The sequence below is a fragment of the Tyto alba genome, unplaced genomic scaffold (genome assembly GCF_018691265.1).
Source record: "Tyto alba isolate M040663 unplaced genomic scaffold, T.alba_DEE_v4.0 Super-Scaffold_7, whole genome shotgun sequence".
Lineage (NCBI taxonomy): Eukaryota > Metazoa > Chordata > Aves > Strigiformes > Tytonidae > Tyto > Tyto alba.
In genome coordinates this window covers 3,286,848-3,312,934 of record NW_024881328.1, presented here as the reverse complement: position 1 = coordinate 3,312,934, position 26,087 = coordinate 3,286,848, and the positions used below count along the sequence as shown (strand labels likewise).

Below are 26,087 nucleotides of genomic sequence, written 5' to 3'. Positions count from 1 at the left end.
AACTTTACATTTATAAGTAGCACAGCTAAAGAGAACGTACTGCATAAGTGTACTTAAGGGAATATTTTCGAGGACTATATTTATGCCTTCCTTTAGTGGTCTTGAAGGAAGGAGCTGTTGTTACTGTTAAATATAGATGTAATGTGTTGTTGGTACTGCTGGTGCAGAAATATTAAAGGATCCTAAGTCTTTATGTTCCATTTCCATCTCAAAAACCCTTTTCTTATTAAAATCGGTCAGGTCTATAGTAACATTTACTATGTTTTAAAATGGTAGCATAACATTAGTATTAGGAATAAGGCAGAATTGACATGTGATTCCAAATAAAACCTGTTAGCATTGTTACTACAATAGTCATCAATGCCATCTTACATTTGAGTTTTAGGATTGTGTGTTTTTCTGATGTATATTTGAATCTCGTATTCCATGTTTGTCTCACCTTAATAAAACCTTAATAAAATCTCAAGAGTTAAGTCATACCAGGTCAGCTTGAAAAACTGGTTTGGGGGAATAACACAGTTCTGAACTTCTTTCATGAAGATTTGCTCATACAGTAAAATCATATGGGGGGAATTATTACTTATGATATTCAGATTTTTTGACAGGTATTTTGAGATCGGTGCATTGATGCTGGTTTTGTAAGACAATTATTTTAATTTAGACTAAATGCAGGGGGTTTCCTCTTTTATGGATATTATCAATCCTAGAAGCAGCTTCCTTCCTATTAAATACATTCAGTTTTATAAACAATTTTAAAGGGCACTGATTGAGTTAGTCATCTGTTGATAATTCCGAAAAGAAGCATATGTGAAATTATTCAGTTAAAAGATACATCCCTTAATTCACCCAAACTGTGCAATAACTATTTAATAACAGTTGCACTCTCATAGCTTTTAAGATATAGCTCCGCTGCATCCACATATAAATAGAATATGCTAGCAGGATTATATTTACCCTAAGCCTTATTTCGATGGTTCCATTGGCATTTAAAATTTTGATTCTAAGCTCTTTAAATGGATGCAGCTGTATACATCTTCACGAGTTACTGAACTGGGCTGAAAGACCTCAGAAAATGGCTCATGTGTTTTCCATATCTGTGTTTTGCAGGCTGTTTTATTGGAGCCAGGGAGTCATGAAAGAAACTCAAGAAGACAACTTGGATAATGAACGGAAGATAAAAAGAAAACAAAAAGAATGTGGCATATAAAGGGTATAATACCTGGAGGTATTAGATCTGACTCATATTTATAAAAATGAGACGAGCTTTCACAAAATACAAGTTATCTTAGACAGTCATCAAGCTTGGAGCCATGCTGTTGAACTAGAAATTCTCCTTTTCCCCATTCTCCTTTCTGACAGGTAACAAAGGATTGGTGAATTATGATTTTCCCAAGTTGGAAGCACTAATTTTTATCTATATAGTTCATCCTTATGAATATATAAGGAGTTAAACATTGCATATTTAATGTGGATTATAATGGGAAACTGACTCATTAACAAAAATGGCCACTTTTAAGGACTTGGTTTCAAACTGAGCTGGAGCCTCCCAATGCACTTTGTACAGTTTGGGGAAAGGTGTACTGAATGGCCTTCTTTGGGAGGCCATGATGACATGTAGTAAAAGGATGTCATCTTACTGTTGATATCTTTGAAGACTCATAAACAGAAACAGAAAAATGAATGGTGGAAAGGAGTGTGACGGAGGGGACACGGATGGAGGGCCACCAGCAGTGCAAGTTCCCGTTGGTTGGCAGCGACGGGTGGACCAAAGTGGAGTGCTCTATATCAGGTAAGGTTATCTGAGGTGGTTCCTGGTTTTCTTTTCCTTGCAGTTTTGTCAGACGGCGTGGTAAATTAGTGACTCAGCTTTTGTACTCAAAATCTTCAAGGGCCTGTTCTTTTGGAAGTGTGAGATCATTTTTCTTCTGTTGATATTAGTGGAGTCCACTTATGTCAGTTGTGCCATTTGCATGCCCTTAACGTACTCTCAAATCTAACACTGCTTGGTCTTGAAAATTTGATAATCCTTACTATACGTTTTGCTTTAGGCATGAATAGTTCTTTATTACTTATTATTGTCATATGGGTTTTAAAGCTAAGCAGTAGCAGATTTAACCTTACTTAATATCTTTATTATTCAAACCTTTTACAATGAAACTAGCCAGAGGTTTAGTTATATGCCACATCTGAGATGAGGAGAAATCTCTGCTGGTTTTTGCCTATTCCCAGATGCATAGGCATTGCCTTTTCCCTGCACGGGCTTTTTACAAGAGCTTTTGCTGGTCAAATTCAAAGCAGCGATCAGGCATGCAAACAGATCATGGCAGGTAAGGTAAAGTGGGACTTTCTTCTTCTGTTCAGTTCCTGCACTGCCATGCAACTTATCCTCACATTCTGTAGCTCTTCCCTAAGTCTTTGTGGGTTTATGTTCCAGGTCTCCATCATACTTTTGCATTTTACTCACCCTCCTTTGAGAGGAAGTGGTGTAGCAACTTAGTAGCCGCAGGAAACATCAGTTTTCATGTGTCCTGTGAAGGTTCTGTGTTCAGTATCACTGATGTTCTCCAGCAAGATTTACTTGTATGAATTTCCCCATATTTCTCATGTAGAAAAAACAGGAACACAAGCTTAAATCCAAAGCTTTAGGTATTTTATTTGTTTATTTTGTTAGTTTATTGGATTTCTTTTTTTTTTTTTGCTTCACCCTGGAACAATCACAAAGAAATGCATTAAAATTACTATTAAATTAATGTGTTCAGACAAACAGACTATAAATTAAATGTTATTGGAAAAAAGATCAAAGTTAGCTTTACCAAAATATGGGTACATCAGGTTTGCATCACAGAAGTCTAAATTATTATCAGTCTGTTATTTGCTTAATCTTATTCCAGTATCTATGATTAAAATAACCACTTCTTCACAACATTTTATGTATTACCAATATAAAATTCTTTAATGAGTCAAAGCATACTCCAATTTTACACTAAACTACCATAAAAGATCAAATGAATTCCAGGATTTCTTGTTTATATTCTCAATTAGCAGAATCAAACAAAATCCATGTCAGTGATATGCATGTCAGAGATACATCGCCTTCCCCTTGTATTTCTCATTACAGCTATAATTTACTGGGCCTCTGCCTTAGTTAAAAATCAATGAGAATAGAAAAAGTTGTGGGTTGTTTTGTGTTTTTTTTTTTTTTTCCCTATCATCTCTATATCCAGGCATCAAAACATACAGTGCTTTGGTATTTTATATACCTGATGATCCTACCTGCTTTTGAAGTTCATTTTCTACAGCTGTAAGAAGCAGGCCACGAAGCTTGTGCTGCTTCTTCAAGCACGTGTCTTACATGTTTATATAGATGTTGGTATAATTCTGACAGTTATTTGCTTTTCTGTCTTTTTATATATGTTTTCTTTGTTCAGGGGGACTTTCTTAATATTTCTGTTCTGAATTGCCTTACACAAAACGCTGTTTTTATTGTAGTTGACCCTGTTAATCAAGTTAATCAGTTGCCTTTCTCAGTTTGGAGAAGCTTGTATTATTTCTGCCCTCTTCCCACATTTTGCCCGTGGATTTTTTTTTATTTTTTTTTTTTTCTCTTTAAACCAACGGTTAATTTTCTGATTGCCTTCTGTAAGCCATTCTCATTAAGGAAGGGTGCTTAATACGTTCCACACCTCTTACGTTTTTATTTGGTGAAAGGCCCAGAGTAGGACATAGTGGTTGGAAAGGATGGAAGTCAAATAGTCCAACCTCCTGCTTGAGGTGGAGCATCTGCAGCACTCGGTCAGTTCAGCCCTTGGTTTCTCCAGCTGCATCTTCAAGGACTGAGTTTCCACAAACTCTCTGGGTAACCTGCTGTGGTGCTGCACTGCCCTTCTGAGGGAACAACCACCTTGAAAATACGGCATTTATTGAGGGAATGAAAGGTCAAACAATATTGACTCAAAAGCTATCCAAGGGAAAATTAGTGTATATATTAAGATCTGACATGATTTAACTAGAATAGATGATCCCAGCTGAATAAGGACTCATTCTTTTTGTGCTTCCTTATAAAGCACGCATGCTTTTCTATCAACTGTCAACAGTTGCTTTGGATTAAATCCATTAATTAACTAGGTTTTTATTACCTGGTATAAGCACTGAGTTGAATCTCAGTGCTTTTCTTAGTAAAACAGTGCTACTGCCTTAAAGTAGGGCCTAAATCTCTTCTTTGGCTTACTGTGGGTGAATAGTCATCAGTGGAATAAACGGAGAGAAGCTCTTTAATAACAATAACAGGTCCTAATATGTTTTGTAATTTGCTCTTTCTTGTTTTCTTGGGAGGCCTAAAACTTCTAGATGGCCTCAGGGCTGAAAAAAAAATAAACTGGTAGTTAAAGGAAGCCGTGGATTATCCTTTTGCAGTATAGAAGTGTGAGGAAATTTGTGCACACAGAAGGTATTTTGCAATTACATAGGTCTGCCCGGGAACAAGGCAGAAAGAGAAAAATTGGGCCTTCTTGAAATGTTGTTTTCTTGTGGACAAATAACCATAGGTGCAGTAGGGATGCTGAATCCCACGTGCCAGAGATTCAGCGGGCTGATGTGCGCGCTCCTGCTGAGCGCGAGCATCCAGACCTTCCTCTGCCTCCCTCCCCGTCGGGGCAGTACGTGTGTGCCTCACGGGTCTGTTGTTTCCAGGCTCCTGTATCTCCTTGTGCCTGAACTGGGTATGTGTGCCCAGGCAAACTGCATGCTGAGGAAGGTTATTTAAAATTGCTTTATTCTAGAAATAGGAAAAAAAAAAAAAATGCACTGAACTGGGTATGTGTGCCCAGGCAAACTGCACGCCGAGGAAGGTTATTTAAAATTGCTTTATTCTAGAAATAGGAAAAAAAAAAAAAAAAAAAAAAAAAAGCACTCTGAAGGTATAGCTTTACTCTTGCTGCTCTGTAGGCCTTGTTTACTACTGCGGCTAAAATGGCATCCAGCCTCCAGAGCGTATTCCCGGGGATGCCATTTAACACCAGCTTTTTCAGCGTCACAGAAGGCGTCCGCGGAGATTCTGCGTGTAGGTGGGATGGTGTAGAGCAAGTGCCAACCTGAGTTTCTCCTGCGGGAAGCGTCTTCAGGTCTGGCCCTCTCCCGGGTGGGAGCGCGCACGGGTTGGGAAGGGCCAAAGCCATCGGCCAAGCGCTGGAGAAGCGGAGCCAAAGTAGAGAACAAGTGATACTCACCGAGTTAAAACATGGGGATGGTAGCATCGTGGTTTAACCAATCTATAGCTGAAATGGAAATAAATAAATAAATAAAAATAAAGAGTGATTCCCACCCCCCCGGCTCCCCAACTATTTAAATTTAAGGCAGAAAAGGCTTAGCTTTCTGACCTATCTACCACTTCATCCCCATACCGTTATTTTTAGATTGCTCTTTTATCTTGCTCACCCTCAGAACTGTCACTGTTACACATATTCAACCTGGGGGGGTTCTCCCTAAAATACTTATTTCAGGGCAACTCTGGTAAATAAATTACTTGTTTAAACTGTCAGCATAACTTTAAAGGTCACTTACAGATGTTGCTTTATATGTGACTTAGTTCTTGTGCAGAATTAGGTGTTTATACATTGGGTTTTAAGTACAAAAGTTTATCATAGTTCAGAATTTTGACTCTTGGCAGTTTTCATGATCCAGGCTATTCAACTTAAGTTGTTTTTGTTAAAATAAGGGCTATTTACAGCTGCCAGTAAGAACCAGTGTTTTAGCCAGTCCTCATAAATTACTGTATTCTTTTCCTGATAAACAGTTCAGATGGCTAAGTAATAAAGAGCAATCTGGAAGTTAGAGGCTTGTGACATGAGAACTTTTTTCATCTTATGAATTAGTGATTTTGCCATAACAGAATTTCCAGTATCCTATTTTTGGGTACGGAGATAATGATTTTCTGGTGGGAGTTAGAGAAATCCAAGTGCAGTTTATCAGAAACTCACTGGACTGGCTTCTTGGTGTAATATTTCTTACTTTCAGTGAGAAGGTTGAAATTTTAGCTGAACGAAACCAAATTGTTTATGCAGCTAAGACACCCAGCTACAACAGTTTTGTTACTGTGCCCCCTTTTCTGTGGGGATTTTCTTGTACTACTTTGAAACACGCCTTTGTGTTTTTTCTTTTTAAATTAGCTCCCAGTCCTAAAAAGTACAGATGACTTTCATGCCTGCATGGAACTGCAGTGATGTGATGAAGGGGGAGGAGGTCCATGGGGACTGCGCTCTGCCTGTGTGTTACACTTTATAGGAGAGAGGAGGGAGAAAAGTAATTTTAGTGTAGGTAGGCAGTAGTTAAGGCTTTCAAGCAGGACTGCAATGTGAATAGTAAATATCAATAATCTCAGTTACTTGCTTTTCTCTGCACTTCCTGTGTTTGTTTTTCTATAGTAAAGTGTTCTTTAAGATTTCTTTTGGGGCTGTTTTTGATAAGAATCATCTCAGTTCTTGACTGAAATCAAGAAGTGCTATGAAACAAAATATGAAATCTTAGCTGTGATATTTTAAACGCTCTTTCTGTGAGCTGTTAGAATGGTAGGTAGAAGTCATGACCTATCAAATAGCTTGTATTCATCATTTTTGTTCTTTTACAGTCCCAGTGGGTCTTTATTATCCTGCTTGGAGCAGGTGAAGACTTACTTGCTGACTGATGGAACATGCAAGTGTGGCCTAGAATGTCCTCTTGTTCTTCCCAAGGTAAAGAAAAACATCATCTTGGATCTCTGTGCTATAATCCTTATGTGCTATGCCAGCTGATGTGCTGTGCCATAACTTAATCTCTATTCAGATCTCATATGTAGAATGAGATAAGTGGTATACACCCAGAGATTTACCATAAAAGACAAAATGCATCTCCCTTCTGCCTTCTCCCGTCGTGGAAAAGATCTGACTCTGTTTTTATGGTATTTGAGCATTTTCCTATTAAACTGGAAACCTACCATCAACAGCATCACGTGAACATGTGAGAGTCAGAGCGAGACCCTGACTTTACGCGATAGCTTCAGTATCAGCTTCACAATTTTATCGTCTCTACACAAGTTGTAAACTTTTCTTCTTAATTGCAGGGCAATTTCAAACGCATTATGTGGTCCTTTCTCCTTTTTTTCTCCATATACTTTATACTGAGTGTTAAAAGTTCTGTTGCTGGATGACAACTTCCATGACACTGTCTACTTATTATAAATATATTCACTTTATAATTTTGGAATGCAATGTAAAGGTATTGTGTGGGCAATGTAGGAGCAGTCATCTCTAAGGATCAGAGGCAAACTGAATTCTGTGTAAAATTCCTGGTTTAGATACATTTGGTTAGTTTGTTGCCTATAATCATTACTTTGAACATTGACATTTTTACTCTCAGGTCTTTAATTTTGATCCTGGAGCTGCTGTGAAGCAGAGGACTGCTGAAGATGTTAAAGCGGACGAAGATGTCACCAAACTATGCATACATAAAAGGAAAATTATTGCTGTGGCTACACTTCATAAAAGTATGGAAGCACCACATCCTTCACTAGTTCTAACTAGTCCTGGTGGTGGAACAAGTGAGTAAAATCATACAGAATCATTTAATTACCTAGTTTTAAATATATATAATTACTGTGCAAAACCACCCCCAAAAGTCTAATGAGTGCAATTGTAAACAGATTCCAGGCGAAAATGGAGGTAGTAATTAGAGAGATGTAGGTAGATAGGAAATGATCTAAAAAGCAGGTCATCCTAGACTAAGAGCATGATTTTCTTGGAAAAGATATCAGATTGTTCTAGACAAAGAAAATACATTAGCTCTCATCTTTTGGAACTGTAGTAATATGTCTGATATTCTGTCACATGGGAAATTAGAGAAGGAGAATAAAGTGATTATAAAGGGATTAGAACGTGGCTAAGGACTTGGCTAAATGGGAAATTGTATTGCAAATCAGAATATACAGCAAGAGAAGATCTCCACTGTAATTTCTCAAGGATTATTTTTAGGGGCCAACCTGGATTAGCATTTTGATTATCCGTATCAACAAAAAATGAGGTAATTTGTTGATGGATGAAGTTAACAGGTATTACCAAAACAAGAGAAGATCAAAACATGTTGAAAAACTGGGGGATCCTTGAGACCTGGAGTGAAGGAAAAGGTGTGGCAACAAATCCTGTTAATTGTAAGGTTATTCACCTGGGGACTAGTGAAAAAAGCTATTAGCTGTAAATTATTGAGAAAGAAGACCTAGATATAGCAGCTGATCAAAGATGCCTGTGAGCAGTACCAGATGGCAGTATGGTGCAGATCAGTGTGACTAAGAGAGAGAAGTACAAACGCTGTTGTCTGCTTACTGCCTTCCCTCGCCCCTGTTCTCACTAGCGGCGCTCAAGCTGAAATAGAGCAGAGGATCTTCTCTTAGTGAACTGCAAAACCTGTTTTATGAAAGTCATCTTAACGTGTTTAGCTTGTTCAGCCTGGCAAAATGGTTGCTGAAAGGAGATACAGTTGCCGTCAGTAAAGGCATCAGGAGAATCAGCACCAGAAAACAAATCTGCTTAAGCTAAAGGACGAAGTTAGCACTGAAAGAAACAGCAAGAAAGCCAGAGTTGCATAGAAACTTAAACTGAAAACCAGGCACTTTCTAAGGATTGCAAGAAAAGGTTCTGAAGTAGTCTTACAAATCCAAATGGTTAGGACAAAGGAGTGAAGTTACTTTTAAGACAGAGCTCAGTAAGGTTATGGTTATATACTGTGATGCACGCAACTTCTGGGAAATGGCCCTTGATAATCCGAGAGATCTTTTGCACCCCTATGTTGCTTTAATAACAACTGGGTAATTGCTAACTGCTCTGCAGCCTGACTTCAAAGTGGAAAATTTGAAGGATCTAAAAATTAATAAATTTCATATAGGTAGGCAATGCTAAGATACTAGTGCTGATCATAGTACTGATGTGCTCTTGCATTTTCAAATTGCTATTTATGATTTTAAAGCTTTGTTTAAATTGATTTTTTTGCAACGTAATTTGTGTTTTTAAACTGAACAGTGCAATTTCCCAAATTACTATGCCTTTTCCTTATTAATTTTTTTATTCTTAGTAGTACTTAAATTACATTAGTACTTAAATTCCATTTTTGTTTTCAGAAACTTATGAAAATGAAAGAGGTAAAACCAGCTAAATGTTAAAGACACAAGTCACATTTATGTGGTTTTACCATCTCTGTTGATCAGAATTTTGTGCACTAAGAAGAAAATTTCCTGATAAATTGCCTTTGTAAACAAAATGTCATTTAATTTATGCTCACTTACATTTGACCATTTGCTTAGGTCCAGCATTCGAAGCGAGGGTTCTCGTACATACATTATTTTGCAGTTCTGTCTTGAGATTTGTCCCCTAAATGAGACTTTGGTTGTATTTTGGGAAAGGTAATATGTTTGTTTCTGTCATGATGTAGCTGGTTGAGCAAATAGGATGAAGGCAGGATTGTCAGTGCCATCTGTTTCCTATGGCCAGGCTGAAGGAAAGAAAGGAATTGGGTTCTTGTGAGTAGAGGAATTTAAAGGCACCTCCGAATTCATTTGAACATGAAATCTTTAGTTCATTATTCAAGTTTAAGTTTGCATATTCAGAGACTGCATGCCAAGCACTCCAAGCTGAATTACAAATTCCCAGAGCAGCAAAACTGGCAGAAAGTCTGCGAGACGTGGAGCTGCTTGTGATGGTATTCTTAAAGTAAAACATTGAAAAAACCCATCTTTTTAAATAAAACTGGTATCGGTGGGCAGAAAAGGAAAGTGGTCTTGTGTTTGTAGGAAGGTCTAGTCTCAAAACTGGGATTTACAGGAAATTTTTTCCATTATAGAGGAGTTCACATGTCTGCATATGCAAATATCCCCAAGGCCTTTATCCTGGAAACAAACGTATAAGGTAGAACCCCTTCTTAAATTCAGCATCTTCACCCCAAGCAAAGCTTGTTGCAGAAGCTTCAGGAAAAGCCTGAATTCAGTGAAGATTTACAGGCCAGGTCCCAGGAAAAGATTAATGCAGAGGACTGGGACTCAGTGGCCTGGGTGCCAGCGAGCGATGCGGAGAAGCTGCACCCTGCCTGGCGCAGCCACCGTCGCTTAGGTGTCTGCAATTAAAATAGAAATCTGGCCCAAAGTCCCACAGCACAGCTCCCTGTTCATCCTCAACAGGGGCAGCATTTAGGGCAGGACCTTTTTCTCTGTAGGGCGCGGAGAAATCAGCCTGAACCCTCGTTGGGTTTTGTTCCTCCTGTACTCAATAGATGGTGCCAGAGGCTCCTTTTCCCTGCGACAGTGACAGCCTGCTCCTCCCGCCAGCCAGAGTGGTGTTGCTGGAGATGATGGTTAGAAAGAAAAGACAAAAGGGAAGGAAAAAGTTTTCAAGTTGCCCATGTTTCATGCAGTCTTTATATGGGATATGGAGTTAACGTCTGTAGAGCTGCACTGTGTAGTAGGGTAGCATGCACCATCCCAGCAACTACTTGGTGATTTCCATATTATTTCTGTTGAGGCAAAAGTTTAGCCGAAAAGCTTTCTAGCTTGTACGAATATTTTCACACACAGTGGTTTTGCACTGAAATGCGTGATACCGGATTTCAAAACAGTAACTGTTGTGTTTTTAATATCAGGTGCAACTCCGGTAGTTCCTACTCGAGCAGCAACTCCAAGATCAATGAGGAATAAATCACATGAAGGAATTACAAATTCTGTGATGCCAGAATGTAAGACTCCTTTCAAGTTGATGATAGGGGCATCTAATGCCATGGGTAGGCTTTATGCGCAAGAAATGGCTGGAAGCCAACAACAAGAACTTCATTCTGTCTATCCTAGGCAGAGATTGGGTAGTAATGAACTTGGACAGAAGTCTCCGTATCGTGGCAGTCATGGTGGGATGCCCAGTCCAGCTTCATCAGGATCACAGATATACGGAGATGGCTCAATCTCTCCTAGGACTGACCCACTTGGAAGCCCTGATGTTTTCACAAGGAACAATCCCAGTTTTCATGGAGCACCCAACTCTAGTCCTATTCACATGAACAGGACCCCTCTATCTCCACCATCAGTAATGCTACATGGTTCTCCCATACAGTCATCCTGTGCAATGGCTGGAAGGACTAATATACCTCTTTCCCCAACCCTGACCACAAAAAGCCCAGTAATGAAAAAGCCCATGTGTAATTTTTCAGCTGGTATGGAAATACCACGAGCAATGTTTCACCATAAACCTCCCCAAGGTCCACCCCCACCTCCTCCACCGCCTTCCTGTGCTCTTCAGAAAAAGCCATTAACATCAGAAAAGGATCCACTTGGCATACTTGACCCTATTCCTAGCAAACCAGTGAATCAGAATCCTGTTATCATTAACCCAACTACTTTCCATTCAAATGTCCACTCTCAGGTACCCGTGATGAATGTAAGCATGCCTCCTGCTGTCGTCCCTTTGCCAAGTAATCTTCCTTTGCCAACCGTAAAGCCTGGTCACATGAACCATGGAAGTCACGTTCAAAGAGTTCAGCATTCTGCTTCAACTTCCCTCTCTCCTTCACCAGTGACGTCCCCAGTTCATATGATGGGATCCGGGATCGGAAGGATCGAGGCTTCTCCCCAAAGATCACGTTCTTCTTCCACGTCATCAGATCACGGAAATTTCCTGCTGCCTCCAGTAGGACCGCAGTCATCCTGTAGTGGTATTAAAGTTCCTCCCAGGTCCCCAAGGTCAACAATAGGGTCGCCGAGACCATCTATGCCATCTAGCCCTTCCACAAAGCACGATGGACTTAATCAATACAAGGACATCCCTAACCCATTAATTGCTGGAATGAGTAATGTATTAAATCCTCCAAACAATGCAGTTTTTTCTACTGCATCGGCTGGAAGCGGTTCCTTGAAGAGTCAGCCTGGTTTGCTGGGAATGCCTTTAAATCAGATCTTGAACCAGCACAATGCTGCCTCTTTTCCAGCAAGTAGTTTACTCTCAGCAGCAGCCAAAGCACAGCTAGCAAATCAAAATAAACTTGCTGGTAACAACAATAACAGCAGTAGCAATTCTGGACCTGTTGCCAGCGGTGGCAACAACGAAGGACATAGCACTTTAAATACCATGTTCCCTCCTGCTGCCAATGTGCTTCTACCAACGACTGAAGGGCAAAGTGGCCGAGCAGCACTGCGAGATAAATTGATGTCTCAGCAAAAAGATCCCCTGAGGAAGAGAAAGCAGCCGACCACCACGGTGTTGAGTTTGCTGAGGCAGTCTCAGTTGGACAGTTCTGGAGTTTCCAAAGCTGGACCTGATTTGATAAGAAAGCCAAGTCAAAGCTCCTTTCCCATCAGTTCTATGTCCCAGCTACTTCAGTCCATGAGTTGTCAAAGCTCTCACATGGGCAGCAATAGTACCACCAGTTGTGGGAGCTCAAATACTGCTTTACCATGCTCTGGTAACCAGATGCATTTTCCAGACACCAGTATGAACTCTGGCAGTCTCCAGAACTCACTGGCACAGAGTTTACCCTTGCGAGGGGAAAGTGTGCACTGCCAGAACACAAACACTAACTTTGTCCACAGTACTAGCCCGGGCACAACCAACCACCTTGCAGGTTTAATAAATCAGATGCAGGCTAGCGGGAGCTGTGGGATGCTCAGTCAGTCAGGAATGGCTTTAGGAAATTCATTACATCCGAACCCACCTCAGTCGAGAATCCAGGCATCCTCCACTCCAGTGATACCAAACAGCATTGTTAGCAGCTGTAATCAAACAAGTCCTGAAGCAGGTATGTTTCCTTCTAAAAGGATACCCCTATGTTTGACCGCTTGGAAATATATGATGACTATTTTTAAACGGGTTCCTTTTACGTATCTACTTTTTAAATTTGAGTTTACCAATATGAAAAGTCTGCCTATTTCATGCTGATATCCAGAAACTGAAAAATAAAACGAATAAGAAAAAAACAGTGGTAGACTAAAATATATCTCCCTTTTACTGAACAAAATCATCTTGGCCTCCTTCCTGTGACAACTCTTGCTTTTATTAACTTCCACACACTCTGCATAAATAAAATCCATGCACTTTTGCACATACCCAGACCTCAGCTTTGGTCACTTGCCCAAATAAATTCGGGTTTTTCTTTTGCAGCATGCCCTGCTACTTCAACCCTAGAATGCTATGGCTAGCCTGGCAGTATCTATCCAGGCTGTGTTCTTTACTGCTTGCATTGAAGAGGTGGTGTTAACAGAGATTGGAGCAAATACCAGAAATACAAAAGTTCACAAAATAACATTTTTCAGGGACAGCACGGGGAAGTGCCAAGTCCGTGTTTGCCTTTATCATGATAATTTTGCTAATCTGGTAATTAAATGGTTGAATAAACTGTATATTCCATTGGAAGAGTGTAGAGAGATTTCCTGGTGTATTCATCAGTGAAGACTTTGGAGAGGAAACAGGTATGCTGCTGTGACTATCTTTCTGCTGTTTAAAGGTAAAAGGGAGGCAGCTCAAAAATGGGTATTTCATTTAACTGCTATTGGTTGAACAAAATACATGGTTTTGAAAGATGGCACTGTGTTAATTTCTTAAGCAGAAAGGAAGCCTTCCATTTGGTATTTCAGTCTTTCAGCTTGGTTAACTTTCAAAGTGTGTGTTTGATACAATCATATCTAAACTACATCAGGTCAAAGGAAAGTGACTGTAAGCGTGCGAGTGGGCTCTCCCATTAACCCAAGAAAGAACCTGGTATGTATTCCTGAGCTTCCTCCAAGAGAGCTGTTTATTCTTTGAAATACAGAACGGAATTACATAAAAACTGAATTATATAAAAATAATTTTCTAACATTATGCTGGTCACAGTTTCTGATGACTTTTAAGGGTTTCTTTCCATTCCTGGGGGAAAAAAGGCATTTTTTTTTTTGCCTTAGCTCTACTGGTGGTTTGCGTCGCAAGCATGCAGCTATTAATCCTTGCATGGCTGTTTTGCCTTGTCATGCTGACAGGGAGGAGTATTTCCCGATACAGTCTGTCTCTTCTGAGACTTTGCACTCTCTTCTGAACAGAACAAAGGTCTGGTTTTGCCTTAGGAGCTTGCTTCTCTGTCCCACCAAGCATACTGCAGAATCCCTTTAGCAGGAACTCTTTGGGTTTCCACCTCTGTTGAGTTCAGTGGGGCCCGCTGGTATGTATGGGTTCTCCTGAATTGTCAAATTGTCACTGTCCACGCAGCTGAAGAAAGCTGTGGAGCTATTGCAGCATCGGACTACGTTAACTTGCCCCCCAGGGAACAGAAAAGGTTATGTGAGATAAGAGCCAGCGGTTCCCATCAAGAAGCTGAGCAGTAGTAACTCACCCCTGGTGAATGGGCTAAGGGTTGAAGAGGTCCAACATGAACAGAGGTTTCGCCTTGCACAGAAGTTATCAATAAAATATTGCTTAAAATCTATTCAAGTGGGCTTCTAAGAATGAGGGTCCGAGTTGGTGCCCACGTGGGGTGACCTTGTTCCCGCTCCATCACTCTGACCCAGCCTTGGGCTCCGTGGTGCGGTGGGAGCCGGGACCGCTCGTGAAGGTGGCCTTCGCGTCGCTGGCGCGCCGTGTCGGCATCCCCGTGCTCAGGCTCACCAGAGCCTTTGCTTGTACCGCCAGTCCCTTGTCTGCAGGCAAGCTGAATTTCTGCCCGGGAAGACAAACGCGACAGAAGGGATCTGTGCATGTGTCAAAGCCGCCCCGTGAAGAAAGGTTTCAGCAGAAAGAGCCAATTCAGTTCTCATCAACATAGGAATCGTAATATGTATATAACCCCACCTGGGAACTTCTGTTCTGCTGTGGTGTTTCTACAGACTGGTACTTCCAATGCCTTGGAGATAGCTGAGAGAGCAGTATAATTACAGGCCCTTAAACTGACACATTTTTTCTTATCTAAATGATAAATGATAGTTCTGTGTAGGCAAAGACCAGAAAGATCTGAATATGTTCCGCTCCTCACTGCTGAAGGGGCTTGTTTCTTTTGTTTTGATGCTTGCAAAATACACACAACCTGCGTTTAATTATTTTATTAATATCCATGTAGGCTAGAAGCCTACAGACCTGTTATCTTCTTTCAGATGAAATTTCAGATTCTGTTATCTTTGCGTTATTCCCAGGGGCGAGGCCCTAAAACAGTGCATAGGCCTTCCCCCCGCCTCCCGCCTGAGTCACCGCAGCAGCATGGGGCTCAGGCATAAGATTTAAATCTAATCCGTGGCCTGTGAAATTCCAGATACGGGCGTTTTAGTTTATTTGCAGGAAGATGGAAGCGTTCTTTCCGTGAAACAAGTGTGAAATGTTGAGTATTTTCCATTAATAATAACCTTTAAAAAATAAAAGCCAGTTACCAGTCTGCATTCAGTTACGTAGATAAAACTGGTGAGGGGTATACTGTAAATTATTCTATACAGAGGCCTATAGTTGTTAGTTTTGGTGGATGGAGCTGAGCGGTGTCAAACATGTCGTATGAACCGTGCTTTCAGGAGCAGTTTAGCTGAGTAAGATGACTTCAGGAAACTCTTGTGTTCCTATTTGAGTTTGTGGCTTTTTATTTATTTTTTTTTTGCTTTAAGTATTTTAATTGCTAAATCTGCTTTCTGTTTCTGTGCCAGCATTCAGAATAGCTACTAATCAGAAAATAGCTCCTGAAAGAAAAAATACTGAGAATCACCACAATACGATAGCTGGTTATTGCCTAAGCTTTTAATTATGTTTTGACCACATGGACCAAGTTTTATTATTATAGCTTTTGTTATCTTCTTCCACAGATAATATCTTGAGTTTCCAGGTCATTTTCACTATGAGTGTGATGGAATTAAAAATGAAAAAATACAAAAATAAAAACTTCTGTTTATGCAGTAGAAAGCTTTTGTAGTTTACTGAGTTTGAGCCCTTGAAAACCAGTTATATTCAATTCATTCTTATAACAACTTCTCGGTTATACAGTATTTGAGTTTGATGACTGCTTAATAACTGCTGTCTTATAGGAAGAGCTAGCAGCAGGTCTGTATAGATTATTTAGGGCTATTCCTTTGAAAATAGTCCATTTTCTGCCAGGAGACTGGGTCCTAGACTCATTTTTTCTGATGAGTGGTGTTAATATTTCGGTTAACCTTTGACTTCTGATCCAGACTGAAGGTAGAATCCGTTTTGCCAATTTGGTAGCTTTAAGATTTATTCCTTAAGCCACTTTACCTCTCTTTGGATTTGTCTGTTCCTCTTGTAAAATGAGACTGTGCCACTTTGTGATATATTTTATTGTAGAGTCTGATTCATTTACTTTTTTTCTTGCTGTTAGTCCAGAAGTTCACGGTGTAGAAAATCTGTGTGTGAGTGTTGAAAATTCAACATGCAAATCGTGCTGAGAATGCAACATGCATAAATGATGGGATAGATGAAAACAAGTGAAAAATATTGGGGAGTAAAAGCTATATATATACAGCCGATAAGGGTAATCAGGGGAACTAGTATAATAACCATAGTGATTAGAAATAAAGATAGTAAGTTGTCTCAACTATCAGAACATCAGAAATGTGAGAAACTCCAGGTCTAGAAGTTTAGTAGTGACAAGTAAAGGGCAGATTTGGCAAACAAAGGCTATATCCTTTCCATAGACGCAGCATAGTAACTTTTACTGGCAAAATTTACAGAATAGCAAATAGTAAAATATAATTAAATAGGGAGAGCTTCTATCCCACTCGAACAAAATTTACTTTAATACAGTCAAGTACAGTGTATTATAATTGGGAATGGGACATTGCCTTGGTAAACAGTGACTCGGAGAAGGGGTTTAGGAGGCTTTGACTTAATAGACTTCATGCAAACTGTCACATCAGTGATGTTGCAAAAAGAAACAAACAGAAAAAAAGAAGTGAAAAGAGAAGCTGGGTGAATCCTTGGAAACACAAAAATGGGAATAGGTGGTGGAACTGGGGATGCTCCTGGCTCGGTGTATAGTTGGGAAAAGCACATTGAGGACGTGGTGTTCTGGCTCGTGGTCACTGCTCGGGAGAGGTAGAGACGTAGCAGCAATTTCACAGGAGGGCGGCGGAGTTGCTGTGGGTGGTTTGTCCATCAGACCCCGGGATGTAATCCCGGCGGCAGCGTCTGTGCTCTGCTTCACAGCGGATCCTGAAGTCGGGCTCACCGCCCACGCTGAGCTTGTCAGCAGGCCAGATGCCAGGGAGTCGAGCTGGATGCGAGGTATTCCAGCACTTGGGAATTCCCTGGAATCTGCTCTGTCAAAGAAGTAGCCACGCAATAGTGTCTCTTCCTACAAATATTTATTCTTGGGCACTCTCTGAAAAGGTGGAGGGCTGAATTATTTTTACCTTGCTGGCAGGCACTCGCTGACAACTTCCAGTGCTGAAAGCTGGTACATTCAGCATCAAAGAAACGAGCGGTTTCCTTTTTTGTGAGAATACTAAATGTTGAAATACTCTAGTAGAGCACGTGCTGAGTGTATGAATGGAAGGAGTCTTAATGAAATTTCACAAGCCAAGCATGCATTGGCTCGATGGGAATGATGATGGTGGTCGCGTCTGACCTAGGGATCTGCTCCGCTCGGTCCCCCTCGTGCTGCCCACATCGTACTGACCTGCAGGTGGCACGGAGAGCCACGCTGCTCAGAATACTCACCCAGCTCTCTTAAAACGGTACCATGTAACCTCATTATCAGGATTTCATCCCAGTATAACCTAAAGGACTCATGAAAGATTATCTTTTTTTTTTTTTTTTCCTGCTAAAACTGACAGTTGGCCCGAGCTAGCCAAAGTGGAGCGATCAGGGATTGTCTTCTTACAGAATGAGAAAGTATCTTCTTGATAATCAGATTACAGCTCAGAGAAAATTATTTTCAGATCAGAATGGCCTTTGGGGTTTTTTTCCTTCAGCAGCATGGGGGGACAGGTCCCAGTTCTCTGCCATTTGTAATGTTTTGTTTCCTCTTGCTTTTTGCCTGTAGCACAGCGCTGTGTCTCCTGAGGAGTGAATTGCTTTAGTCTAACTACAGGTATCGTCCTGAAGCTAGGTGAAAAATACTGATGAAAAGTATTGCTTCAGTTTTTAATTTGTGAACCTGTTTTTCTTTGTGGTTTGGGGTAAGTATTCTCCCTTACCTTCTGGGAGAGCTGTGAATGTAAATGCTTGCGATGGAAAGGAATGATGCAGTCATGTCCGTATTTTGACAGTGTGAGGAACCTAAAGCATAAAGTGTTAGGGGAATAAAAGGTTGCACGTACTATTGGACGCAGTGGTAGTTACCAACATAATGTAGGCCCTTGCTTCTCTGAAAATGGCCTTTCCTATGCATCAAAGAAGATGGAGTGGTTTAGAGTATATCACATTAAACGTGTACAAAGTGGCATATTCTAGTATGCGAGTCTCTGCATTTGCTCCCCAAAATTACTTTTATATATCATAGAATTACAAAACCGGTAAATTTTTTTTCACGTTAAATTCAGAAGAGTATCTGGCTGGCAGCCATTATGGAGCTTGTTATGTCTGAGAAAAGTTTCTTATTAAACGGAAATAACCGCTGTTCAGGATGCCAACCAGCTACTCTTCTAATTATAAAGCCAATTGAAATGTTCTATTGATTTTGGGCCTTGGTGTTTATGTAAATGTACAGAGGGACTTTTCTCTGGTGCGGGAGTGGGGTGTGATTATAAGGAATCACTGTTATTTAAATCTGGAACTGCTTTCCAACATTCTACCTTATTTTCCCTTGTTATTATTTTGGGGAGAACAAAGTGATTATTTTTCTATTCAAATGAGAACTGTAAAATGGGGAAAATGTTCTCCGTGAAGAATAAAGTTTCCAGGCATGAGACATATATGGTAGGTCAGGTCAGCTCCCTACCCTGCCATTGAAATGCATATTCTCATACATTTGCTCTTTTTAAGTCTCGATAGAAGATTTATGCACGAAACCATTCTCATTCTCTGAACATAGAGGAATTACTGACTTAGTAGTCATCAGCAATCTTATTAGGTAAAATTTAATGGTTAACATGATAGACTTTTATGCATTCGATGTGAACATTCTTGCTACCATGAGGTTTACAATAGAGGAAAAATTTGGAAGTGGAATAGATTTTTCTTTTCAAATTACCTCTATTTATGAATGTTTATTGTTAGCAAGTGCTAGCAAATTGGAAAAAACTTGGGACTCGGCTCAATCTCTACTTAATTAAACTCGGTTGTTTAGTACAGCGAGCTGAAAAGAGTAAGCTTCTAATTTTAGTGGAAGTGGAAAAAGGAAACGTAGGAGTAATTTATTTCTATCAATGTCGGATGTGTTATGGTGGTTGAGTTTTGGTGAGTGAAGATCAGAAGTGGTAAATCCTAACCGAGGGCCGGCTTGGCGAGGGGTTGGGTGGGATCACGTACCGCTTCTCCCGCACCCTGGGGCACGTGCTCCACGTGGGAGGCTCTTCCACGGGAGGCGTGCAGTTACATAGAGCTCACCATTGCTACTGCAGCCTTCCTCCTTGTCTTTGAACTTGAGACCGTCAGTGTATATTCGCTGTACTCTGAATTCTCCTGCTGTCTGGGGCCCGTCAGGCACTGCCGTCCCTAGGTTGAACCGCAGTGGTGCTACCTTTGAGATAAATACCAAGATTAAAAGCTGTGTTCTGCTGAGCTCTGCTTACCGAGCGCATCACTTGCTTAGACGCACAGCTTGGGTTTGTCTTGTGTTGTTTTGTTTCTTATAATTTGGATATGCCGGTAACTCACAGTCTTTATAGTTAATCAGACCCTTATCTGGTTAGTGTTTTCACTGCCATACATTTTCTTAGGAATTTATATTAATAAAAACTAGAGGATTTGTAAAAAATAATAATAAAATAATGCAGAAGGATGAGTCTTATTTTACTAAAGATATGATTGTGAAGAAAAACTGAATTAATTATATGAGATTTCCCATACATATTTAGCTCTCACCATCTTCTGAAAAAATTCTTAAGCAGAACGAGTGGGCAACTCCAACACTTCCTAGAGGGTGGAGGGGGGACTATTGAAAGAAATAATGCTTTTTATTGAATTTTTAGTTTCCAAATAATGTTTTACCTCACCTAGAATGCATCTCCCACAACTGTGAATGGGGGAATGATGCAGGACGAGATCAGACTAAGCACTGAGAAAATACTGAAAGACTATTCCTTCATTTGTATGCTGTTGTCTTGACAGTTTTTTACTAGAAGACTGCTTCTGCTTTCTGTTAACAGCTAAGCATGTAAGAATAGTTTTTCCATAGTCATTTTTAAAAGAGCAGTGATGGTAAAATGGAGAAGTCAGAAGAGACAGGGGCATGGAGAAGAGCCAAGACTGAAACTTCAGTCAGGTATTTTAAAAAAAAAAAAGGCCTAATCTTAAGCATTTATGTTCTCTTAGAAACTGCTTTGGGCTTTATGCCCTTCCTCCAAAATTTTGACAGACTCATTCTTGGCCAAGTTGCTTTTCAGAAGACACAGAGACAGCGTGCTGTAGTCAGTGATTTTCATCCTTAAAATAATCAAATAAACTGTTAAAGCAAGAGTTTGAAAAACACTATTAAGAACAGGGCCAACATTACAGCTGTTTTTCCATAAGTAAAAAAAAAAAAAACAAAAACAAAAACAAAACTATGATCATGCAGCATTATGCCATTGGTATTCATAGTAGTACACCTGGCTGCTACAGTGATGAGCGTGATGTTACGGATAGGCAGTTAAATCTCTTTCATAGAACATATTCTGTGCCATCGGGTATTGAATATGAGGGGAGTCCATGTTTTAACTGGCTCTGCTGGGCTGAGAAGGATGTTTTATTTATTGGTCCGTTGTTTGTGATTTCTCTTGTCTCAAGGGAGTGCGTGATCTCGATAAGGAGAACAACTGACAGTCGTTTGGGGTTGACTGCTGAATTATGGTTTCTTCGGAATTGAAAGCACTATAATAAATGTGATACCAGATAGGTATCTTAAATGTTTTCCATTCCAAAAAGAAAATGGAGGATATAATTATAAAAATGTATAGCTCTTGGTTCTGTAAGTCATGGAATATGTAGTTAAAGCAAGAACATGATGTCTCAGATTTTTAATATAAGATTATATCATTTCCATCAGCGATTATACTTCTGTGAAAGTTAAGCTTCTTGAAATCACTAATTTAACAATATTGCCTCAGATGCAAATGTGTTGGTATCTCTTAAGTTGATATTAATTCTTATTTCACGTTAATACTGCGCTAGCTTCTGGAGGCCTCAAGCATGGATGGGTGGTGACCCTATGTTGTAGAAGTTGCACAGACCATTCGAGATATAGTAGTAATTACAGTGTCTAAGTGATCTTTTGTGCTTTCACACCTGCTTAATCTCAGGGTAAGGTATGCAGTTAAACTTTCTCCACTCTCGCTGGATCCTTTTGAAAGGATTGTGCAGATTTCTTCTGCAAGAACTACTGAGTTTTACTCTAGGAGAGGGTGGAAGTGGTGGAAGGTTTAGCAAGAAGCTCATTACGTGACCAAGGAGCTAAATGTGAGTTTCTGACAAGGGTTTCAAAAACTTGAAATGGTCTATATTAAAAAAGCAATAAAGAAAATATCAAATACAGAATAAAGCTAGCTGCATTTTTATTGAATATGCAGAAAAGTAAAAATTGAGCAAGTAGTATCTATAACATTTATTTGTTCTCAACTCCTAAAATGTTTTAAGTGTTAATGGCTAATGAACAAGTTCTGCACTTTTAGTTTCCAGCAATGTACTGTTGAGACTATGGATAATTTCTTATAAAGAAATACGTTGTAAAATATTATTTGCATTATCATTTTCTAATTGGTATATTTAACTGCATTTTTTTAGGAAAATACATATATAGTTCATGTTCTTTGGTAGAAATACTTTTAGCATCTACAAAGGCTACAATAGTTTGCTTTCGTCTTGAGTTGTCTGGTTGATAAGGGAGCTGAGCGTTCTTCACAGTATGTGAAGTCATTACTGCACCTACATATTTTTCTGCAGACACAGTTCTGCTGCTGCGGCAGAAATGATACATGATTTTTGACTCTTTCCTTTCGTTTAGTTTGAAATCAACGGCTTACACCCCAACTTCTCTTTCTGAGGACAACCGCTGCAGCTTGCTGTGCAAATCTTTGTATTGTCCAAATCTTAATATTGTTTAAAACCCAGGACTTCAGAGTAAGATAGACCTCTGACTATATCCCACCATCCCAATAGCATACGTGTACATATGTGTTCCCGTCTTTTCATGGTAGGACAATGCCGAGATATTAATGATAGATATCTTCCACTCTAATTACTTTATTTCAAGTGAGCAGGGACAGTGAATCTTCTCGAACTCAAACTGATTTCATAATACTCATTATTTTGTTGCATCTGCTTAAGAATACCTGTCAAGCAATACTTTAAAAAAAGGAACACAGATAAATTCCACACAGGAAAATAAACCTGCTTTCAAAAGAAAAGAAAATAAAAATGCTCATAAATAAAATGCTGTAGCCCACAAAGTAATCATTTTAAAAATGTATATCCTATTCAGTTGCCATTGATTTACTCCCGAAACACTTATTTGACCCTCTAACAGAACAATAGATCTACTTTTCCAGCACTCTGGATATTTCTTCTTCTCACTGCGTTACAAAGACTGTTCCTTTTTCTCAACAGCTGGCAGAAGAACTTCTGGCAGACGTCTCTGTCTGCAGAAGCTGGAAGCCAGTGTTTGTCTTAGGCTTTTATGGCTTTTAATCTAACTCCTTCGTCTTCTTTTCATTCTACTTTTACTCTTAAGAGCTTCTGATTATTATGAACAGTTGTTTTCTGAGCTAACGTGTACAATGCCTTGGGTTTCCAGGACTGAAAACGCCATGCTTTTATGAAACTTGAAATCAAACTTGTGATTTCCTTTTAGCTTTCAACTCCCGTTCACGTTTCTCATCAAAAGCCTCCCAACTGTCACCCTGGAGCCTGGATACAGCAATAACAAGTCGTTTCATGGCAGAGTTTTGGGTAGGCTAACGCGGTGCATCTTCTTTTCTTCCGGCTGTCATCCTTCTCCAGGCCTGAAGGAAATGCAAGTGGTCAGAGTCGCAGTCCTGTTCTCCTTACAGCACCGCTGGCCAAGACAGCTTGTTTGCCTGGGGATCTTTTTTCAGCTGACATCCACCATCTGGCTTCCACTCTCATCCTCCCCTCTTCGAAAATTCTAGTAAATACAATGTATGGGTCTAGATATCACTTTGAATAAAAGGCAGACCCCAGAGGACATGCAGAGTCAGTTCCAGATCACCTCTGCTATGCTTTGATGCTACTGCCCGATTGGAAAGGACCGGCCTCTTATTAGGACTTTTCTTCTCTTGGACTACAGGGTAGTTACACCGTCGCTTTGATGAGGCACGTTACGTTTTTCCATGCTGTTTCAGAGAACTCTTCGCATCTTCACGCTGCCGATGCCCTTCCTCCTCATTGTACCCGGTCTCCTCGTGAGTCAGAAAGACCGGAGCGCTCACCTTCGTCCTGGATCGTGGGAGATTTCACTTTGAAACTGGGGGAGGACAGTGGTCCTCCCAGGGGGAGGTGGCCTTCTGCGCCTTGCAGCACTATCCATCGCAATTATGGAAATGATACGTGTTTTCTAAAGGGAAAAAAAATAATACAGATTTTGTCGTCTGGATCGGGGCCAAACATTCAAAGATGTCTAGCAGCACTATATTTTAATAAGGATGGGTGTGCATGTATTTCTTTATCTTGAATATTGACTGGTTGGAGATGGTAGTTTGGAAGAGATCCAGAAATCATATTCTGGCAATTCAGCCTGTTGCTGTAGATAATTTGTCCCCAAATGCAGTTGTAAATATTGTGTTAGCTAGTACCCAATTCAGGACTTCTCTACACCAATTCCTACTGTGTCTTTCTGTGAGGCAGGTTTAACAGAAGCTGGGGGGGGATATTTGTCTATGTTTTCTTTCTCTGATGAAGTCTGCCTGCTCGTCGCCTCTTCAGCTCCCAAACTTCTCAAGTCTGGATTGAAACAAGGACACATTTTCTTCCTCCTACTCACAATCCATCAAGATTTAATTTTGGTTTTCTCCAGTAGCGATTAATTAATTGCCTAAATAATCTGGAGAAAAGGCAAGTGTTGAATGCACTCTAGACCCCTCGGGTTAGATCTCCAGAAGCGGCGTTTGACGGGGGGTTAGAAAATAGAGCAGTGTTTGACAGACACCTAGCAACAGTTTTACAAGTTTGAGATTTGCTTCATGCCAAATACTCTTCCATGTGGTCATTTACCTGAGTGGAATAGAAAAGAGTCATAAATAAATTAGAAACAGAGATTAGGTCCACTTGAAAATACCAAAATTAGGTTTTATAGTCAGGAGAGGTCTATATATAGAATACTTTCCTCATGCCTGAATTAAAAATCTATCCATGTGCTGCTTAAAGCATCAAATGTGATTTCTACTAGCGAGGGAAGCCTTTCTTAGCCACCAAGGAAAAAGCTTGTATATCTGTCTTTCCTCTGTTGCAGGAGTAAAAATTTTCCAAAAAAATATTGCCTGAAAGGAACTCAGGCCTTAGACAGTTCAATATATCAGACTATTCCTGCCGGTCAGGCTAAGCTGATGGTAGCCTGTCCTTATCTATAAAACAGTAAGATTTTATGTGGAAGGTCATTTACAAGTGGGAGGAATAGCCATCTGAAGATGCCTGGGTATTACCTGGCCATCTTAAACTGGATTACAGCTGGAGAGACTCACGTTAAGTGTGTCTCAAAGTGCAGTGACGGTTTTGGTTCGGTGAGCGATTTTTCAGCCAACATTATTTAAGAGGCCCTATGGATTTTCCAGTACGGTAGGCATCCATCTTGTGTCATTGGAGTGGTACAGCAGATTCTTCTGCTAAAACCAGATAGGAATGACTTTGTAACAGTCATTTCTTAAATCTGTGGTTTGCTCTTTGGGACTTTTCCTAATATTTGAATCCTTGGGAGTGTCGGTTCCGGATATTGATTTGAACAAAACAAAGCAATTTGAAAATTCCCTTTTTGTGAGCAGATGGGTACCTGACAGTTAATAATGTGTATCTTATTGTTAATAATGTGTACAGTTAATAATATGTACAGAGCTGTGGGCTCTGTAACATACTGATCCATTACAAGCCTGGCATGAGTGTTTGGAACTGCTATAAGTGGGTGTGTTTTCTCCAGTGAAACAAAAAAATTTGCTCTCAGCCACAAGGATTGTAAAGACTTTTCTATTACTTTTCTAAAAATGCAATGTAAAATATTTCATAGATTAGTAAAAAAAAGGAGGATGTACAGTTACACCTTAGTTTGGCTTCTCTGGGATTCGTGTAACTGAATTTGAGTAGCCAGAGTTTACAGTTGTATGTTAAAAAAAAAATAGTAAACATACACATTGAATTTAATTGTCTGCTATGCAGCTCATTTCTAGGAATTGTGTTTATTAGTATTATTTACAGAAATAGCAAAATACTAAAAGGGAAAAAAAGTGAAAAGACGTGGAAAAAAAGGTCATGTGCACCTTGATGTGTAAACACGCGCGTGAAAATATCTTTCTTTTTTCTGCTGCGTTTCATTTTGGAGGCATTGCCAGAGATGGCTTCTCTCCAGAATTCGGTAACCAGGAGTGGGACAGACACATTGGCAGAAAACAAGCTTACTTGCTGTAGCTGTGGTTTGCATTCATCTCTACCAGTAGGCCTGCTGTTACTGGCTTCGTCTTAGTTTTGAATAATTTGTGACCAACCTGTCTGATTAGAAGCTTTTCATTGACTTTTATTGGGAAGGTGTCTATAATTTGGAAGGCCGTATCGCTGATCTAGAAAGCCGGGGAGGGCGTGGGTGCCAGTTTCTCAGGATATATGAGGCATTTGCCAGGCCTGGAGGTGTCAAGACATAGAGCATTTGATATTCCTGCCCGATCTGAAATGTTAGATACCAAACCATAAGTGGAAATCCAGTGGAACATACATTTTCAGTGCATGGTTGGGTTTTTGTTCCTCAAGTGCATATCTGGTTTTTTTGTTCCTAACTGCTGC

At 40.0% G+C, this 26,087-nt stretch overlaps 1 protein-coding gene across 6 annotated transcripts in view; it reads left to right on the top strand.

Moving 5' to 3' along the window:
• Positions 1-26,087, top strand: part of MBD5 (methyl-CpG binding domain protein 5) — a 146,659-nt gene that overhangs the window by 97,833 nt on the left and 22,739 nt on the right. For 3 of the 6 annotated variants that reach the window (XM_042784033.1, XM_042784032.1, XM_042784031.1), the window contains exons 6-9: positions 1,108-1,789; positions 6,623-6,725; positions 7,390-7,570; positions 10,651-12,789. In XM_042784033.1, the coding sequence (XP_042639967.1) occupies positions 1,677-1,789; positions 6,623-6,725; positions 7,390-7,570; positions 10,651-12,789 (2,536 nt within the window). In that variant the 5' untranslated portion in view covers positions 1,108-1,676. The remainder of the gene's footprint in view (positions 1-1,107; positions 1,790-6,622; positions 6,726-7,389; positions 7,571-10,650; positions 12,790-26,087) is intronic. The other 3 variants (XM_042784030.1, XM_042784028.1, XM_042784029.1) reach the window with 3 other exon arrangements.